The following is a 19,668-nucleotide window of genomic DNA, read 5'->3' as shown; positions in this document are numbered from 1 at the left end:
GGAGGCTACCCAGACGGAATACAAGGTGTTATTCCTCCGACCTAGGTGTGGCCTCATCATGACAGTGGAGGAGGCCAAGGATAGACATATCGGAATTGGAATGGGAAGTGGAATTAAAATGGGTGGCCACTGGGTGATCCCGCTTTTTCTGGCAGACAGAGTGTAGGTGATCCTCCCTCCTTTTCTTTCTTCCATGGCCTCCAGCATTTTGTGTGTGTTGTTTGGATTTCCAGCATCTGCAGATTTTCTCTTGTTTGTGAATGAAAATTCTCATTTAGCTTGGTGAAATTTCTCATTTAAATGTTGGAAATTCTAATCATCTGAACTCTGTTGAGCCAAGATGATTGTAATATGCGTAATCAGAATATAAGGCGCTGTTCTTCAAGCTTCTGTTGAGATTTGCTAGAGTTGTGTAAGAGCTATAGGAGAGGGAGGGATTAGATGGAAAGTTGAAATGGCAAGCATCTGAAAACATGGCATCATGCTTACACATTGAACACAAGTTTTTTTTGCAAAGTATTTGATCTCTATAATGGAGAAGTGATTAAACTAGGAGTAGCAAATATAGTCAATGAAATCAAAGTGAAATAACTAAGTTCGTACTTTATCCAGAAAATGTGTATGGGACTCTGGGCAGAGAGAGGAAGAGATAAGTGGGCAATAGAGTTGTATTGTAAGATAGTTTGGGGAAGGGCACTGGTACCGATAGGAAGAGGTACCAGCCTTCCCTGACGCATGTTGTGTCTGATGATATCATCAGTTGAATGGATTGAAAATGTTGGGGTTTAATTTGCTCGATGTGTAAGTTGATAGGTGGGTGTGGGGGGGGGTTGGGTGGAAGGACTATTCCAGTTCCCAGATTGAATACAGAAGAGTGGGATATGGAATCGATATAAATGACCTATCAAATTCAGTCCTTTTCTTCATCTTAAAATCCATTTATCACTCACCTCTCCTGACTCTAATGAAAAGTTATCGAGCCAAAACATCTCTCTCTCCAGGTTCTGTCGCACCTGCTGAGTATTTCTAAGGTTTTCTGCTCCAGACTGCCAGTATCCAATTAAATATAGACTAGTCATTATAGCATACGTCATCGACACAAGCTAGATCCTATTACATAGCATTTCCTGAACACAATATAATATTTACACACAATGACCCAAACATGGTCTGAACACCTTTCAAAACACAGGCTGGACTCCTTACTACAACATAACTTAAACACAGATTGGATGTTGTTTTGCACTGTAGGATTGGAATACAAAGTATGACATGAATGCCTTTATACAGCATGACATGAATGCCTTTATACAGCATGACATGAGCACCAGCTATGCATCTTCACACAGAGTACCCGAAAAATCATTCACATATTCAACACACCAAAAAGCAGCTGCCATAGCCCTAAAAAGAATATATTTTTCAAATCTACTTTGAGCAAAAGATAAAACAATACAACACCGACTTGCACAAAAGAACATTCTGTGTGAGGGGTGAAAATCTATCAAAATCAAGGACAACAATCTGTAAAGCTACTTATTGGCTCATCTGCTGGGCCACATTGCAATTTATCACTCGTCAATCTATTTGTTCTTTCAAATTTCACATGAGAACACACAATGACGAGGGATCCACGTTACAAGGCTGGAGAAACAAGGTTGGGTTCTCTCAGTAATTTGTACAAAGTAGATAGAAAAGTTATTTCTCCATGAAATGAAACCCAAGGCTGGGAATGCAGAATAAGCACAATGCACAAAGACCAAAAATTTAAAGGGACTTTATGTTTTTGGAATGCAAAGTTTGGCACAAGTGATGATTAAAGTCACTACATTATTCAGGAGAGCTTGGATAATGTAAGAAATAGGAGTCTGCGCCAAGTCATGCAGCCCCTCAAACCTTGCAATTTAGTAAGATCAATGTTGAAGTGTTACATCAGCACTGTATTTGCAGTTTCTCTTCACATCCCCTGAATTATTTGTCCCAAAAAAAACCAATCTGAAGCTTGGGTGTTACAGATGCATAATTCCATTATATGAAGATATTTCACCTCCTCTCAATGCAAGGTAACAAACCAGCACATGGGGCACATAGCGAGTGCCAGGATCTGTTCATTTTCAGTTACACTTTGGAAACTTTGCCAGCTAAAAGCCCCGATATCTAAAAAGCACAACAGCCCCGTGCTCTGTGCTGCATTCCATTCCTCAGTTAGGTCAATACCGACTAGGAATTGAACCCAGATCATACTACTGAAAAGGACCAGAAGACATAGCATCAGAATTAGGGTCAGCTGGCTCATCAAGTCTGCTCCACAATTCCATCATGGCTCATTTATTATCCCTTTTCCCTGCCTTCACCCCATATCCTTTGATGCCTTTACTAATCAAGAATCTATCAACCTCCACTTTAAATATACCCAATCATTTAGCCTGCACAGCCATTTGTGGCAGCAAAGAACCACCCTCTAGCTAAAGAAATTCTTCCTCATCTATATTCTGGGATGTCCTTGTATTTTGAGGGTGTCCTCTGGTCGTAGACTCACCCACTGTAGGAAACATCTCCTCCACAACTCCAACAACTGAGAAACTCATTTGTATGAGGTATTCAACATCTTTGACATTTCAGAACATTCTACATCACTCTGATTTATTAAGACTCCATCAAACATCAACCCCCAGCACTTAAAACTCCTGATCATGGCTCATCTATCTGATAATATTGATGTAATCTAAGTTCATTCCCTCAGTGTCTGCTCTTATACAGATGGCTAAAAGAGGAATTTTCACTTATTAATGTTGGAACATTACATTGCTTTCATATTGTTGTAAAAATTATATTCCAGAAGTGACTTTATTTGAGTAGTTGTTTGAAAGGAGAGCAATAACTGGTAGGGAGGACCAAAATACTACTTATTCAGGGAGCGTGACCAAAAAAAAACACTGAAAACTACCGTCACAACATGACTCCAGTGCATCAGGTTATTCAAAACTATATCTATTAGGCATTCTGCAAACCCTTTGATTCAATTATAAACCATGAAATTAATTATTCCTTTTCCTTGTCTACTAATGTGTTAATGGACTGGTGACAACTGTGAGGGATCCTACCAATTAAGAAATGAGCCACAGAAGAACGGTACAGAGGAGTCAGACACGCACCTTTGACGAGCAGCTTATCTCGAATGGATACACGGCGGGATGAATCAGTCCCTGGATTTGCGTTGCCTCTCCCTTTCATACCATCTTCACGTTTCAACTTTTTTGCTAAAGTCAGCATGGCTGGGACACTTTCTTAAACCTGACAATAAGCAAGAAAACATTTCAGAAACAGTTCACCTATTAAGAAAAAAAACTTCTGAAAAATTACTTATTGTAGACTTACACCACAGAGATAGACAATAAAATCAAAGACACTACAGGAACAGACCATCACAGCAGATTATTATAGTAAAAGAACCATCAAATCACTAACTGTCCAGGAAGTTACATTATGGCATCCAATTCCAAGGAAACTGTCCATTCTTCTCCCGAACATCTATGTCACCTCCCTACCACTTATTGTTCCCATTTCAAACAACTACCAAAATGGAAGTCACTGCCGGATTATAGTTTTACAACAATAGGAAAGCAATAGAATGAAAATTTCTTTTTTAGCCATCTCTATCTTTATGATTACCTTTAACTTCTGTACGTCTGACAGCTAATTCAATGCTCACTGAAATGGGTGACAGCTCATTGACAATGAAAACAACAAAGCACTATTTACCATATTATTATCCTCCATAATCAACATTCTTTTCAAAATATTAGAACATTAACTAGAGACATAAAAAGATTTTAAAAGCTTCTACAGATAAAGAAATAATTAGCTAAAGATAATGTGAATCTCTTCGGGACCCCAGTGGGAGATACTATACTGGGAATACAGAAATGATAGAAAAATAAAATCAGCATGCGCTCATCTTCACAAATACAGTGGATTCCAGTTAATTGGCCCATTGGTTAATCAGGACAGTTGCTTCTTTGGAACAACTCTTAAAGAACAAAAACTAATTGATAAAACAGCTGGGATTCCCTTTGTTTATTTGGGACACTATGCTGCTTAACTGGGACAGGAAACTGCTACCAAATAATTTCCAACAAGCATCAGTTGCGTGCCATTGGATAGCCATTAGACACTACACTTGCTTACAGTGAACAGTTTTTAAGTATTGTCGGTTATGCGTGCTTGTGTTCAGAAAGCAGTGATTTTTGTCACTGATAGTTAGCAAGAAATAAGCACTAAGATAATTCAGAACTGTTCGGCTCACTGTGGTTTCATGCATCCGGACTAAGTTCCCAAAATGGCCGGAAGTGAAAATGAAACAATTTCACTACTTCAACAGGTTAGGGACTGAAGGTATCGACATTCATCTTGACTGTTACCTTCAGTCCCTATCGGACACTCAGTTCTCATCTGTTTGCATGCAACAGCAGCCACACGACTTTGACAGATCAGGGTAGCCGATGTGTCTCATACCATGGTGAGACAGGGACATGCCTGTCCTACCATGTGAAGTCAGCTCCAGCAATCTGAGTGGATGACACCTACAGGAAGATCAAACAGCCAGGAAGGCAGTTCCGCAACATTACGTGTAGAGCAAAGGGCATGACGAACCACAGAAAAACTAATAGTCATCCACCGCAACTAGGGAAGATCCCAGTTGTGACGTCTACTAGTATCACTGAATCCAGACTTCCGAGGTCGAGAGAATGGAACAGCCCAGTGAAACAGCTTTGCCACTCTAAAAATTCTCCTGCACAGGTCTCCCATCATCGTCAAATACAACTAACAACTGCCAGTGGTATTGGTAGTGTTCCAATTTGTTCTGTATTTCATTTAAATACACAATTTGTTACTCAGTTAGGTAGCTTGTTTTTTTTATACCTTCTTAACTATTTCCATGAAACTTCAGCTAGTTAGGGCAGCTGCTTAATAGGGCCAAAACGTACCAGTCGCATGCCTCCCAGTTAACCGGTATCCACTGTATATAGAAAACTACCATAAATAGTGGAGGACAATTAGTCAATAGTAGCAGTAAATTCTACTAATTTGTACAGATTAACAAAAAATTATTCGGCAAATTATTGGAACCAAAATGCCCAGGACCGGTGTCCTGTGCCCAAGGGATTTGAAGGAAATTGCACTGGTTGTTGTCTTCCAACTTTCCATAGATTGTAGAACAGTTTCTAGACTGGAGGGTTACACTGGCACATAAAACCTCACTATTTAAGAAAAGGACAGTGAAATCAACAATTATAGAAAAATTGTTGGGATCTTTTACATGAATACCAAGCTTGATGCTCAGAATGCATTTCTAGAAATGAGTTTTAATAGAATCAGAATTAAAAGAGGTCATTATAGCATTATACAGTACACAGTTATAAGTTACTAACAGAATTGCTCTGCTGGGAACCTAGTATAAACACCTGCCCTCCCCAACACTGTGCAGGAAATCCTGTAGCCAAGAACCTGGCCAACCCCAATGTTTTGCACTGTTGTGAACTTAACCTGCTCGTGGCTCAGGGGGACAGACAGCCTGATAGGACAGATTTTGGGTAGGCTAAGATGGGCTGGTTAACTGCTTAGTGCTGAGATGTGGAGTTAAAGGCTATATCCTAACCTAAACTGTGAATATGGGCCATGGCTGGGGGCTAGCATTATCAGCTCATATCTTATAGTTTCTTCATTACACGATGAATATGCTGAAAACTGCTACCTTCTCTCATTATTTGGCCGTACAGCTCTCATCAGGTCAAAAGGTTTCTCAATGGCAGCAAGCTCAACTCCTGGTGATTGCCTTTGTGTTTGTTACCATGGAGAAATCTCCAGGCTGGAGTGTGCAAAGCCTGGTTCATCATATAAATTCTATGGAAGGTGGATTTGTCATATGAAGTCAGGAATATGAATAGGCAGGGAATTGAAGGATATAGACAGATGTCAGTTAAAACTGGCATCATGTTCTGAAGAGACAGCAAGGGCCAAAGGGCCCTTCCTGTTATGTACTGTTTTATATTCAGTGACAGGTTAAGCAAATTAAGCCTGCACCAGCTTCAGTTTCGATTCTAACCTGGGGTCCATGGACCCCTTGTTTAATTGTATTGGTCCATGGCCTAAAAAAAGGTTAGGAACCCCTGGTTTAGAAGAATGATAGGCAAAGGCAATTTAATAATACGTTCTTATTAAACTTTGCTTCGATATGTTAATTTAGTTCTTTTTTCTATCCATCACAGCCCCTTCTGTACATCCTCATATTCTTTGATATTTCTCACTGAAATGTACAGAATTTTCTGGATGGATGAAATTTGACATTTCCTTTATCACAGAGGGGTATGGCTCATTGGAATTCTCTGTCCAAGAGGACTGTGCAGGCACAATCACAAAGAATATTCAAATGACAAAAAATAGTGGACACTAGGCATCAAGGGAATCAAAGTATGATGGGATGAAGAAAGTGACACAGAGGTAGAAAATCAGCCATGATCTGACTGAATGATGCGGCAGACATGAAGAGCCAAGTGGCTTACGCTTCCTTCTATTTCTCTTATTTGCATGAAAAAGAACAGACTTCTCAATTTCTGTAACTTCTCAACCTTGGTAGTATCCTACTGAACACACCCTGAATCTCTTCCATTGTTTCATATTCGTCCTGTAATAAGCCATCCAAATTCCATAAAATTCTCCATCTACCATCTCTGATCTTGCAGATTTGGCATGAACCTTTTCTTGTGAGTGGCGCTTCAGTGAGGCCAAGTTAATTGGAAATTTCACAATAGACACAGACAAATTTTTGCTAGAAAAGAGAATTAAAGGATACAAAAAGAAAGAACTTACCTTTATAGAGCACAATATTCCAAAGCCAATACTGTACTTCTGAAGTGTAGTGACTGCTGAAAAGTGGAAACACAAATTCTTGTAATGCATGTAAGAAATTAACACATCAATATTTATAATCAATTTAAACAATAGAATAAGATCGAAAGATTGAATGTTCTCAAGATCATCATGTCCTTTTGATATTTAACTTCAGATTTTACCATTAAAGTGTTTTTCCATTTATGTTCCAAGATATTAAGGCACAGAATGGACAGTGAATAGCTACAGTACAGATTTAGAGTTTCAAGTTATATCAGAAAAATACTTCCAAGTCAGATCTAATCAAGTCCATGAAGTAAAATCTAATTTACATATTCTATTTATTCAACATTTACAAGTTTCTAAAATGGTAGAACTAGGGAACAGACCAGCCTCATTCTAAACAAATAGCAGATCAGTGTCAAAGTACTGAATAGCTATTCCTGCCCCAATAGAATGTTTTATGTCAGTTGCAGTGTTTTCCCTAACTTATGAAAAATATACTCAAAATGTTCCTTTCAGTCTTTGGTATTTACAGGTCCAAAACAAATAATGCTTGCACCTCAAGAAAAATCTCCCTCTGGACTTCATCTGGGGACACTCATCTCTCCCTTAAGCATCGGAACATGAGAATGAAACAATTGGTGCATGAACAACACTCTCTTCATCACAACCTTTGTTTCTCAGCAATATATTAATGCAACAATTAATCATCCTCTAAACTTTCTGCTATCTTAAGTTCCAAGATGGACCAGTGGAATAGTCCTTCACTTTCCTGCATCCTTTTGTGTTGCTATTGAAGTTCATTCTCTCTCCAGGACCTCAAAACAATGGAACATCATTGTTTAGTTGTTTAGCACCCTTAATATGCATTGGAAACCTGTAACAGTTATAGTAGCAGATAGCGATTAAAAATCTTCCGTATGTGTGTTCTTTAATCTACTTCAGAAATATCTGCCATTATGATTTTTTTTGAGACTCAAAAGTAGGAATGTTATAATTTTGTAAAATTTCAACTCAGTTGCTCAGATGAAGATGTGTCGTGAACAAGCATTTAGTCTTTTAATTTGATAGCCTTTAACTTTTCATAGCTCCAACAAAATGTTATTGACCTGAAACATTAGTTGTGTGTTCCACTCCACAGATGCTATCTGATATACTAATTATATCCTTGACAAATTATGGCAATGAAAGTGGCACTTTTTTTGTTTACTTTGGTAAAGCCAAATAGTCTTCTAACAACTTCAATTTTGTGTTATGTGATATTGTAATTTTAAAATGGGTATCAATAATCATTGATCAAATTTATTTGTAAGTATTTTTATTGCTACACATTTCACCTTTGCAAAATATAATTCTTCATCTTTTAACGTTGTTCCTCAGCCTTCAGAAAATGCAAGAATAGCAATTAGTTTTAAGTAGATATAGATAATATATATCATTTAATTTATATTTTATTTAGATAAAATCTAAGATCATGCAATTATTAGAGGAGCATATTCAAGTAGAGGCAATACTGGACCTCCTCTCAAGAAGCAAGCAGGCCAGTTCCTCCTCTTAAGAAACAAAGCAGGCCAAGCAACTGAAGTGGCAGTTGGAGCTTGCTTTGTGACTACAAATGTAGACACAATTGAGTACAAAAATGTTAATTCTAAAACAGGCATGGAAAAAGACTGAAAAGGTCCACAGATAGTGAAGTCCTGAACTGAAGCACAGCCAACTGTGAGGGCATTAGACAGGATCTAGCTCAAGTCAACTGAATGACCCTATTTAAAGGCAAAGGAACAGTTGCCAAGTGGTAGGCTTTTAAAAGGATCACACCAGGAGTCCAGGAGCAGCAAATTCTTGTTAGGGAGAAAGGTTCTGGCTAATGAGATATCGAGGCTCCGGTAAGGAAAGGTGTACATTGTGTTTTGTCAGCTTAGTGCAAATAAGTCCCTTGACAAATATAAAAAGTTTAAGACCAGGCTTAGAGGGATATCAGGAGGGCAAAAAGAGGGTGAGCTGGGCAGAGTTAAAGATAAGCCCAAGAGGTTCTTCAATTCAGTAAAAGATTTACTGAAGGTTTACTGAAAAAGGTTTTTCAGTGAAAGGGTGACAAGGGAGAGACAAGATCTTCTTAAAGACTTTCAGGGCCAATAATGCACGGACAGGGCTGACATTTTTAATATCTATTTCTTCTTGCTGTTTACTAAGGAGAACATCATGGATGCCAAAGAAATTAGGGTAATAAGAAGTGAGTTCTTTGATTATATACATATTATAAGGGGGAGGTATCTGCAGCCTTGAAGCATATTAAGGTGAGAAAATCCCCAGAATGTGACCCAAGCGTACTTAAAGGAGGCCAAGGACAGAGCCGTCTCTATTTCCTGAGGAAACTGAGGTCCTTTAACATCTGCCGGACGATGCTGAGGATGTTCTACGAGTCTGTGGTGGCCAGTGCTATTATGTTTGCTGTTTTGTGCTGGGGCAGCAGGCTGAGGGTAGCAGACACGAACAGAATCAACAAACTCATTCGTAAGGCCAGTGATGCTGTGGGGATGGAACTGGACTCTCTCACGGTGGTGTCTGAAAAGAGGATGCTGTCTAAGTTGCATGCCATCTTGGTCAATGTCTCCCATCCACTACATAATGTACTGGGTGGGCACAGGAGTACATTCAGCCAGAGACTCATTCCACCAAGATGCAACACAGAGCATCACAGGAAGTCATTCCTGCCTGTGGCCATCAAACTTTACAACTCCTCCCTTGGAGGGTCAGACACCCTGAGCCAATAGGCTGGTCCCGGACTTATTTCATAATTTACTGGCATAATTTACATATTACTATTTAACTATTTATGGTTCTATTACTATTTATTATTTATGGTGCAACTGTAACAAAAACCAATTTCCCCCCGGGATCAATAAAGTATGACTATGACTATGACTAAAAGCAATTGCAGAAGCCCTTGTTTGCATTTTCACTAGTTTCAGAAGACCAGAAGTTGGCAAATGTTGTTATCCTCCTCAAACAATGGAATAAGGAGAGGCCAAAAAACTACAGGCCACTGAACCTGACTTAGTTGCAGGGATAAGGGACCTGGGAATGCAGATCCATAATTTCTTTAAAGTGGCATAATAGGTAGATAGAGTTGTAAAGCGAGCTTTTGGCACATTAGCCTTCAAAAATCAAGACACTGAGCACAGGAGTTGGATGTTGAAGTTGTAGAAAACAAGTTATACAAGGTAGTTGGTGAGGCTGAATTTGCAGTATTGCGTGCAGTTCTGGTCACCTACTTACAGAAAAGATACCAATACGCTAGAAAGTGTGCAGAACAAATGTTGCCGGGACTTGAGGACCGGCGTTATAGAGAAAAGTTGGATAGGTTTGAACTTTACTCCCTGGAGTGCAAAAGAATGAGAGGGAATCTTACAGATGTATACGAGATTATGAGGTGTAAACAATAGGTAATGTGAATGCATGAAGGGTTTCCCCCCTCGTGATGGGTGTGGCTAGAACTGGAGGTCCTAAGTTTAGGATGAAAGGTGAAATATTTACAGAGAATCTGAGTGGAAACTTCCTCACTCAGAGAGTGCAAGTGTGGAACAAGCTGCCAGCGGAAGAGGTGGTTGCGGGTTCAATTCAATCAAATCAAATCAAGTTTAATCAACACCTAGAGTCACACAAAAAATACATAATATAGCCCCAACCCAGAGTCCATGAATGTTGTCGGCAAGAGCAAGCCAGCAGCAGTCTGCAGACGAACGTAATGCAGCTTGTCTTCTACCAAGTGAATACTGGAGGGCATCATTGATGCCAGCATGAAAGCCATGCCACACCGTCTCCGATGCTTCTCTCCCTAGATGACTGAAAGCAAGCAACACTCTGACAAAAGGCCTAATCCGCGTTACAACCAAGGCTATGCAGCTCCCCACTGTCAGTCCTACCAATAAACCAGTGAACTAGACTTGCAGCATTCCACATTACCAATATCCAACAGGGTGTTGTGATCACAAGAAAAATTACAAAGACAATCTCTTGCTGTAGACTGCACATTGTCTTCACGCACCAACTCCAACACCTCTCTGTAGCAGGCAGTAACACAGCCCACACCAAGTCCAGATCCTCCAACTTCTCTGTAAATGAGCAACTCGCTGATAGGTTAGACATGTAGTACTTGGAAGTTCTTCATGTCCAGCAATGTAAAAAAGACATTTTAAAAAGACAATAAGACCTCTGGTTGGCCAGTAGAAGCTGCTGCGTCCGAGCCCACCACCTTTTTCCCAGTTATTATTTCACAGTTTTGTAGCACAAAGGTTACATGCCATTTATCAGTCTAATGTTGAATGTAGTTCTGGTCTTGTTGCATGCAAGATTAATTTGATGAGGAATTTGTCCTTCCACTCTCTGATATCCACTACTACATGAAAAGAATTTTTTTTTCAATTAAGTATTAGGAAGATCAAAACCATCATCTTTACTCATAATTAATTTCTTACTCTAATCACCAGCATCATCCTATAACAGAGGACCTCTGCTCCGTCCGCACAACAGACAGGATCTCCCAGTAGCCACCCACTTCAACGCTGCTTCCCACTCCCATTTAGATATGTTCATACATGGCCTCCTCTACTGCCATGATGAGGCTAAACTCAGGTTGGAGGAGCAACACCTCATATACTGTCTAGGTAGTCTCCAGCCCCTTGGTATGAACATAGAATTCTCAAACTTCTGGTAATTCCCTCCCCCTCCCTTCCTCTATCCCTATGCCACTCTGCCCCCTCCCCCAGCTGCCTATCACCTCCCTCATGGTTCCACCTCCTCCTACTACCCATTGTGTTTTCCCCTATTCCTTCTTCATCTTTCCTGCTTATCACCTCCCTGCTTCCCCTCCCCCACCCCTTTAACTTTTCTCTTACTGGTTTTTCACCTGGAACCTACCAGCCTTCTCCTTCCCACCCTCCCCCCACCTTCTTTAAGGGGACTCTGCCCCTTCCCTCTACAGTCCTGACGAAGGGCTCCGGCCCGAAACGTTGACCGATCGTTTCCACGGATGCTGCCCGACCTGCTGAGTTCCTCCAGTGTGTTGTGAGTGTTGCTTTGACCCCGGCATCTGCTGAGTATTTTGTGTATCCTATAACAGACATCTCTAACTGATCAATCACAATTTTGTATTTGACAATGGCTGTTATTAAGACCAAAAGTCCATGTCTTCACTAAAACAATTTCTATACTGTTTATTTGCTTATCTCTCCACTCAGCTGCTAAAGCTCAAAGCTAAACAGCTTTCATCTGCTGTCCTATTCATCTTGTCAGTCCAATCTGGCTCCATTTAGAATCAGTATCACTTTACTGCCAGGATGTGAAACGTACCAGAACTGATTGTGGTTCCATGCCAAGCATAAAACAAGGGGCAATACCATAACAGACGACACAATAGCAACCAACAATTTACAAGACAGTAGTGTAAACAGCCATGAGCAATCAACAATTAACAGAACAGTCACGTAATTAAATGTTAATAATCAAAATTAAATTAACATGAACATATTAAACAATTATTAACAGAACAAGGAGAGCAGGAAAGACCATTTAACAGATGTTGTACAGGGACAGTTAGGATATTACACCTGAGTGTGAATGGGGGTGGGGGGTGACATTGGAATGGTTGTGAAAGGGAGGGGGTTAGGAGCTCAGCATATCAGGATCAGAGGAAGTGAGAAAAGAGAGATGTCAATGTTCTTACCAAACTGGCAATAAAACTGATTGAGCTGATTGGCCAAGGTAGGGGAGGTCATAGTATCGCTGTACAAGATGTGAGATATTTTGTCTAGTTTTCAACAGCTATCAATAGAAAGAATGCCATTACACTAGAAAAGGTTCAGAAAAAGGGTCTCAGCCTGAAACAACTGTTTATACCTCTCTATAGATGCTGTCTGACCTGCTGAATTCCTCTAGCAGTTGTGTGTTACTCTGGATTTCCAGCATCTGCAGAATTTCTTATGTTGATCCAATAAGGGAAGGCTGGATGAGCTAGGGCTGTTTTCTCTGGAATAAAGGATGCCAAGGCAAGGCTCAGTTATAATGTATAAAATTACATGAGGCCTGGACAGAGAACTAGGTCTTTCCTAATCACTTATAGCAGAGGAGGCAAAGACTAAAAGTAATTAAATATGTAATTGATAGTAGGATTAGAGGGCAGAGGGAGATTTATTTTAAGTATAGAAAGTATTAGGAATCTGAAATGTAACCCTTGAAAGGTGCTAGATGAAGCAAATCTCATTATATTTAAAACGTTCACTGTGCGTGGAGGCCTGTGACCTGAAGGGCAATAGACCTAGTTGAAAGATGGCTTTAGACCAGATAGCTCTTTTCCAGCTGGCACAGATATAATGGGACAAGCAGCCTCCTATTGTATTGTAAATTTTCAATGATTTCCTTTCATCCCATTGCACCTCACATTGACTCTTAGTCCCAAATCATAAGAAGATTGACTAATATTTCATCATACACACTTTGACCACAGGAGCAGTCATCATCATTAATTAAAGGGCAAAAAAAACCCTGCAGATGCTAGAAGTTGAAATACGAAATACAAGAAGAAAAGGCTAGAAACATGCAGCTGGTCAGGTCACAAGTGTGAACAGAGTAACGGAGTTAATGCTTCAGGTCAATGACCTATCACCTGCACCAGCTAGACCTGCCACGCAACTTCACCATTTTCTGTCCTCGTTTCATTATTAGTAGCTCTAAAAATTTCTACTCCCTGCGTACAGGCAGAGACTGAAGACCACAGCACTGCCAGAGGACCCAGAAGGTATGGACAATGGAAACTCAGGAGCACTTAACAGGACTGCTTTGAATTGGTGGACTGGACTATACTCAGGGATTCATCTTTAAATCTGGATGAATATGCCGCAGTTGTTACCGACTTCATACCGACTTCAACGACGTTCCCCTCATTAAAACCTGTATGGATAAGCGTGTGCCTATGAAAACTTGCTGTATATTCCCAAACCAAAAGCCATTGATGAATCAGGAGATTCATTAACTGCTGAGGGCTAGATCTGTGGCTTTTAAGTCTGGAGATCCAGGTCCGTACAAGAAAACCACGTATGGCTTGCAGAGGCCTATTTCAAGGAAAAGAAACAATTCCGAGTGAGTTGGAGGTGGCATCAGATGCACATCAATTCTGGCAGGGTTTGCAGGATATTACTTCCTACAAAGTGAAACCCAACATCATAAATGGCAGCGATGTTTCACTAGCAGATGAACTCAATGCGTTTTATGAACTACTTTGAAAGGGAGAAAATAACTACAGCAGTAAGGATCCTTGCTGCACCTGGTGACACTGTGATCTCTGTCTCAGAGGCTAATGTTAGGCTGTCTTTCAGGAAAGTGAACTCATGCAAGGCATCAGGCCCCAATGGAGTATCTGATAAAGCTCTAAAAACTTATACCACTGGCAGGTGTATTTAAAGACATTTTCAATCTCTCACTGCTATGGTCAGAGTTCCCACATGCTTTAGAAGGGCAACAATTGTACCAGTGCCCAAGAAGAGCAGTGTGAACTGCCTTAACAACTATCATCCAGTAGCACTCACATCCATAGTTCCCTCTAAGCTGTGCGCATGTGCGCATGCACACACGTTTTTCAACCAGCGCACAAAGGAAATTAACGTGTGCACAAAAGGTCAGTTACCTAAAATAATGTAGTAGTTAATAATTATACTTACTGAAAATAATCTTTTAGCTAACTGTTTCTGTTAACTAGTTAGTCGGTTTTCAAATACCACAATGCACGTCACTAATTTACGTCACCTCACCTTTCCTGTTCCGGTTTGTACAGCTGCATCACGGCGGCAGCCATGTTTGGCTGACAGTGTTCACATCGTAAAGTTTACAAAGATCTGTCTCAAGTCTTATAGATAGCTTACTAAGTTTTTATTGGAAAAAATATTGATTCACTATGTCGAATTCAAAAGAAGCGAAGGGCGTGAAGCGCAAAAAAACTGCAAATTTGTTTAAAGTTGAATGGCTTAACAAAATGGTAGAAACCATTACACCGAAAGCTCATGAGGTCATGAACGTTCAGCTACGAGAAATATTTATGTATGATTCGGAAACTGGAGTTATCTGTTTGTATTGTCGTGATGTGAAAGTTGCTGTAGAATTTGCTAGTGGAAAGAAGCTGGATGATATTTGGAAACTTGACTTTTTAAAGCATCATTTGGCAAGTAAATCGCATTTGGACAGTGTACAAAAGCTCAGGCAACAGAACCTGTCATTACCCGTTACAGGAGTGCTACGCATGTTACAGTTGAGTGCAGATGAGCGAGAGCGAAAACAATCAAACCCAGAGGAGATCAAAGTTGAGGTACAAGAATGGTCAGCTTTTGATTTCTCCTCAATTGCAGATTGTGACTTCACATTTGGCGATGAGCAAGTTAATGCCTTATGTCTAAAATATCATGATTTTCTAGCTGAAAATATTGTAATAGACAGTTCAATGATTTCAAATTTTCCATGCAAGAAAAAATTAAATCCAAACTGATTTCAAACTTTGCTCAAATGGTGGCATTTATACTTCAAAATGAACAGTTTTGCAATCTTGCACAGTTGATGGACATTGGGGGAACCTTTCTTGCATCTAGTGCGGACTGTGAATGAGGTTTTAGCCTAATGAATCAACTCAAAAACAAGCTGAGAAACCTTTTAGGTGAATGTCATTTGGATATGTTAATGAAAATCAAAAGCTATCAATGGGATAGAAGTTCTGTTAGTTGAGATAGTTTATAAAGAATGGGTAAATGCCAAAGACAGGAGAGAGAAAAAATAACTGAGTGACTTAAATATGATAAAAATTAAATATCTCCAACCTGATGGCATGAACACTAACTTCTCTAACTTCCGTTAATGCCCTACCTCCCCTTCGTACCCCATCCCTCATTTATTTATTTATCTTTTTTTTTTCTTTTCCCTTTTTCCCCCTCTCTTTTTTCTCCCTCTGTTCCTCTCACTATAACTCCTTGCCCATCCTCTGGGCTTTACCCCCCCCTTTCTTTCTCCCTAGGCCTCCCGTCCCATGATCCACTCCCTTCTCCAGCCTCGTATCCCTTTTGCCAAACAACTTTCCAGCTCTTAGCTCCATCCCTCCCCCTCCTCCTATCATTTCAGATCTCCCCCTCCCCTTCCCACCTTCAAATCTCTTACTATCTCTTCTTTCAGTTAGCCCTGACGAAGGGTCTCGGCCCGAAACGTCGACTGTACCTCTTCCTATAGATGCTGCCTGGCCTGCTGTGTTCACCAGCACTTTTTGTGTCTGTGACTTAAATACGTATGTTATTTTGTTGTTATTCTGTGCAGTTTTATGTCAAATATTTTGTAAACCTACATAAACTGTCCCATGTGTGCATTCAGTGCGCACATACTTTTGTCGCAGGAAAAAAATTTGCACAACATAAGATTTTTGCACACACTGACTACTAAAAAATAGAGGGAACATTGCTCACATCTACAGTGATGAAATGCTTTGAGAAGTTGGTCATGGCTAGAATCAACTGCTGCCTCAGCAAGGACCTGAACCCACTGCAATTCACCTATCACCACAATAGGTCTACAGCAGACTCAATCTCAATGGTTCTTCACGCAACCGTAGATCACCTGGACAATACAAACACCAACTATCAGGATGCAGTTCATTGACTATAGCTCAGCATTTAACACCATCATTCCTACAATCCTGATCAAAAAGCTACAACCTGGGGCTCTGTGCATCCTCTGCAATTGGATACTGGACTTCCTAACCAAAAGACCACAAACTGCGCGGATTGGTGATAATATCTCCTCCTCACTGATGATCGGCACTGGTGCGCCTCAGGGGTGTGTGCTTAGTCCACTGCTCTACTCTCTCTGTACCATGCCTGTGTGACTAGGTATAGCTCAAATACCATCTATAAATTTGCTGATGATACAATCATTGTTGGCAGAATCTCAGATGGGGATGAGAAGGCGCATGGGAGTGAGATATATCAGCTCGTTCAGTGATCAAGCAGCAGTAAATCAAGGCAACCGTACGCTGTGTTGTCTAGAAGACATTTTGCCACTCATCCAAGAGGCTTTTTCAGTTCTGATCCATGGTGGGTAGTTTTCCAGCTTATAAACTCTTCAGTTTTTTTTTATAGGTATAGCAATCACACGAGGGTTGTTACATGAGTACCTACACCTAAAGGACAAGGGACACTCCTTTGATGATAACAATGTGCATACTTTGGACAAGGAGGGCAGGTGGTTTGAAAGAGTAGTTAAAGAAGCCATCTTTGTCAAACTGGAAAACCCATCTCTGAACAGAGAGGTTGGGGTACGACACCACCTATCAGCTACTTAAAATGGAATTCTAACATCTCTACCCCAGCATCTCCTCAACAGTTCACACTACTATTCCTGCAAAGATAAGACTAATGACCCTCGCATTAACAACTCTCATGTGAACAGAAACCTGAAAGCACACACTCACTAATTCAGAAACAGTTTCTTCCCCTCAGCTATCTGATTTCTAAATAGACATTGAACCCATGAACACTATCTCACTTTAAAAAAATTATTTCTGTTTTTACATTATTTTTATTTTAACTGTTTAATATTTTATATGTAATTTGAAATTACTGTAATTTATTTATTTTTTTCTCTATATTCATCATATATCATATAATGCATACTAAGTTGGCAAATTTCACGACGTATGCTGATGGTATTAAATCTGATTCTGATTCAGAGTTTCTAATCCAATGAGTGAGGCTTATCAGAAATTAAAACAAACTTAAGCCCCAAACTACAATACATTCCTGAGTACGTCATTCTGCACTGCCCCTCAACTGCATTACAAGCTGGAAGCTTCAGATTTTAGATTTGTGTTATATAAACCACCCTAACTTGTTTTAGCTTGTAATTCATTCCAAGTACTTCATTGGGTTGTAAAGAGGCCAAAAGCTATATATAAGCTACAGAAGTTCCTCAGCTGAATTTCAGCCCATAATGCATGCACATTCTGGTATTTACTACAAAAAAAAGTACATTACACCTAGAATATTAGTTCTCCATATGTGGGGAGTAATCCATTAGGTATCTCCAGCTTGGAAACAGAAGAACAGAAAAAACTAGAAATCTGAAATAAAGGCACACAAATTTCCAGTACTCAGCAGGTTGACAACATCTAACAGAGGTCATCTTCTAAGACAATGATTTTTTTTCCATCAGAACCAGAAAAAGATGAAAATTAAATGTATTTTAATTTGCAAGGAAGCAGGAGTAGTGGAAAACAAGGGACATTGAACAAAGCCAAAGTTTGCAATTGGTAGAGATGAAGACAGGCTGAGTGAAGTTACAAGATAGTACTTCCACCCTCTCTAAGCCTGCAACAGCTCTTGCATTATTCACTCTATTACTTTCAAAATCTTTCACAGAAATCCCGAGTTCTCTCCACCCCTCATCCTTTTTTCCAACTTCAAGCATGTTTGATTTCTAACTTTCCTTAGTTCTGGTAAAAGGTTCTTGACCTGAAAGGTGAACACTCTATCCCTCTACATAGATCCGTGAGATCTTGGAAGTATTCCTTCATCTCTTTGCTGGACATACGGTTGCAAAAAAAAGGTTTGTGAACCTTTTGCAATTACTTGGTTTTCTGCATTAATTACTCATAAAATGTGGTCTGATCTTCATCCAAGTTACAATAATAGACAAACACAATCTGTCTAAAACTAACAACACACAAACAATTGTACTTTTCATGTTTTTATTGAACATTGTTTAATCATTCACAGTCCAGGCTGGAAAAAGTATGTAAATTCTTGTATTTAATAATTGGTAGAATCTCCTTTAGCAGCAATAACCTCCACCAAGTGTTTCCTGAAGCTGCTGATCAGACATGCACAATGGCGAGGAGGAATTTTAGACCATTCATCCATACAAAACTGTTTCAGTTCATCAATATTTCTGAGATAACTTGCATAAAGAGCCCTCTTCAGGTCATGTCACAGCATCTCAATTGGGTTAAGGTCTGAACTCTGACTTGGCCATTCCAAAACACAATTTTTTTTCTTCTTAAACCATTCTGCTGTTGATTTACTTTACTCTTGTGTTTCAGATCATTGTCTTGCTGCATCATTCAACTTCTATTACGCTTCAGGTGACAGACCGTTACCCTGACTTTCTCCTGTAAAATGTCTTGAAATGATTTTGAATGCATTGTTCCCTCAACGACTGCAAGCTGTCCTGCCCCTGAAGCAGCAAAACAGCCCCAAACCATGAAGCTCCTTCCAGCATGCTTCACAGTTGGGATGAGGTTTTGGTGTTGGTGTGCAGTGCCCTTTTCCCTCCAAACACAGCAGTATGCATTTCTGCCAAAAAGTTCAACTTTTGTCTCATCTGTCCACGGAACATTGTCCCAAAAATGCTGTGGAACATCCAAGTAGTCTTTTGCAAACCTGAGGTATGCAGCAGAGGTTTTCGCTGTGGTATAGTTCCATGAACACCATTCTTGTTCAGTGTTTTTCTGATAGGTGACACATGAACAGAGACATTAGCAAGTACTGGAGATTTTTGCAGGTCTTTTACTGTTACCATTTGGTTCTTTTTCACTCATTCTGCATTGCACATTGTGCTGTTGGTGTGATCTTTGCAGGATGCCCACTCCTAGGAAGGACAGCAACAATACTGAATTTCCTTCCATTTGTAGACGATTTCTCTTATTGTGGATTGATGAACACTCAGGTCTTTAGAGATGCTTTTGTAGCCTTT

At 39.9% G+C, this 19,668-nt stretch overlaps 1 protein-coding gene across 4 annotated transcripts in view; it reads right to left on the bottom strand.

Moving 5' to 3' along the window:
* The window catches only part of ube2f (ubiquitin-conjugating enzyme E2F (putative)), a 211,668-nt gene that overhangs the window by 146,557 nt on the left and 45,443 nt on the right, over positions 1-19,668 (bottom strand). The window contains exons 2-3 of one of the 4 annotated variants that reach the window (XM_063051734.1): positions 6,871-6,926; positions 3,156-3,294 (exon numbers count right to left, since the gene is read on the bottom strand). In XM_063051734.1, coding sequence (XP_062907804.1) covers positions 3,156-3,273 — 118 coding nt within the window. In that variant the 5' untranslated portion in view covers positions 3,274-3,294; positions 6,871-6,926. The remainder of the gene's footprint in view (positions 1-3,155; positions 3,295-6,870; positions 6,927-19,668) is intronic. The other 3 variants (XM_063051735.1, XM_063051737.1, XM_063051736.1) reach the window with 3 other exon arrangements.

The sequence above is a fragment of the Mobula hypostoma genome, chromosome 6 (assembly GCF_963921235.1).
Source record: "Mobula hypostoma chromosome 6, sMobHyp1.1, whole genome shotgun sequence".
In the NCBI taxonomy this organism is placed as follows: Eukaryota; Metazoa; Chordata; class Chondrichthyes; order Myliobatiformes; family Myliobatidae; genus Mobula; species Mobula hypostoma.
This window is presented reverse-complemented; position numbering and strand designations above follow the sequence as displayed.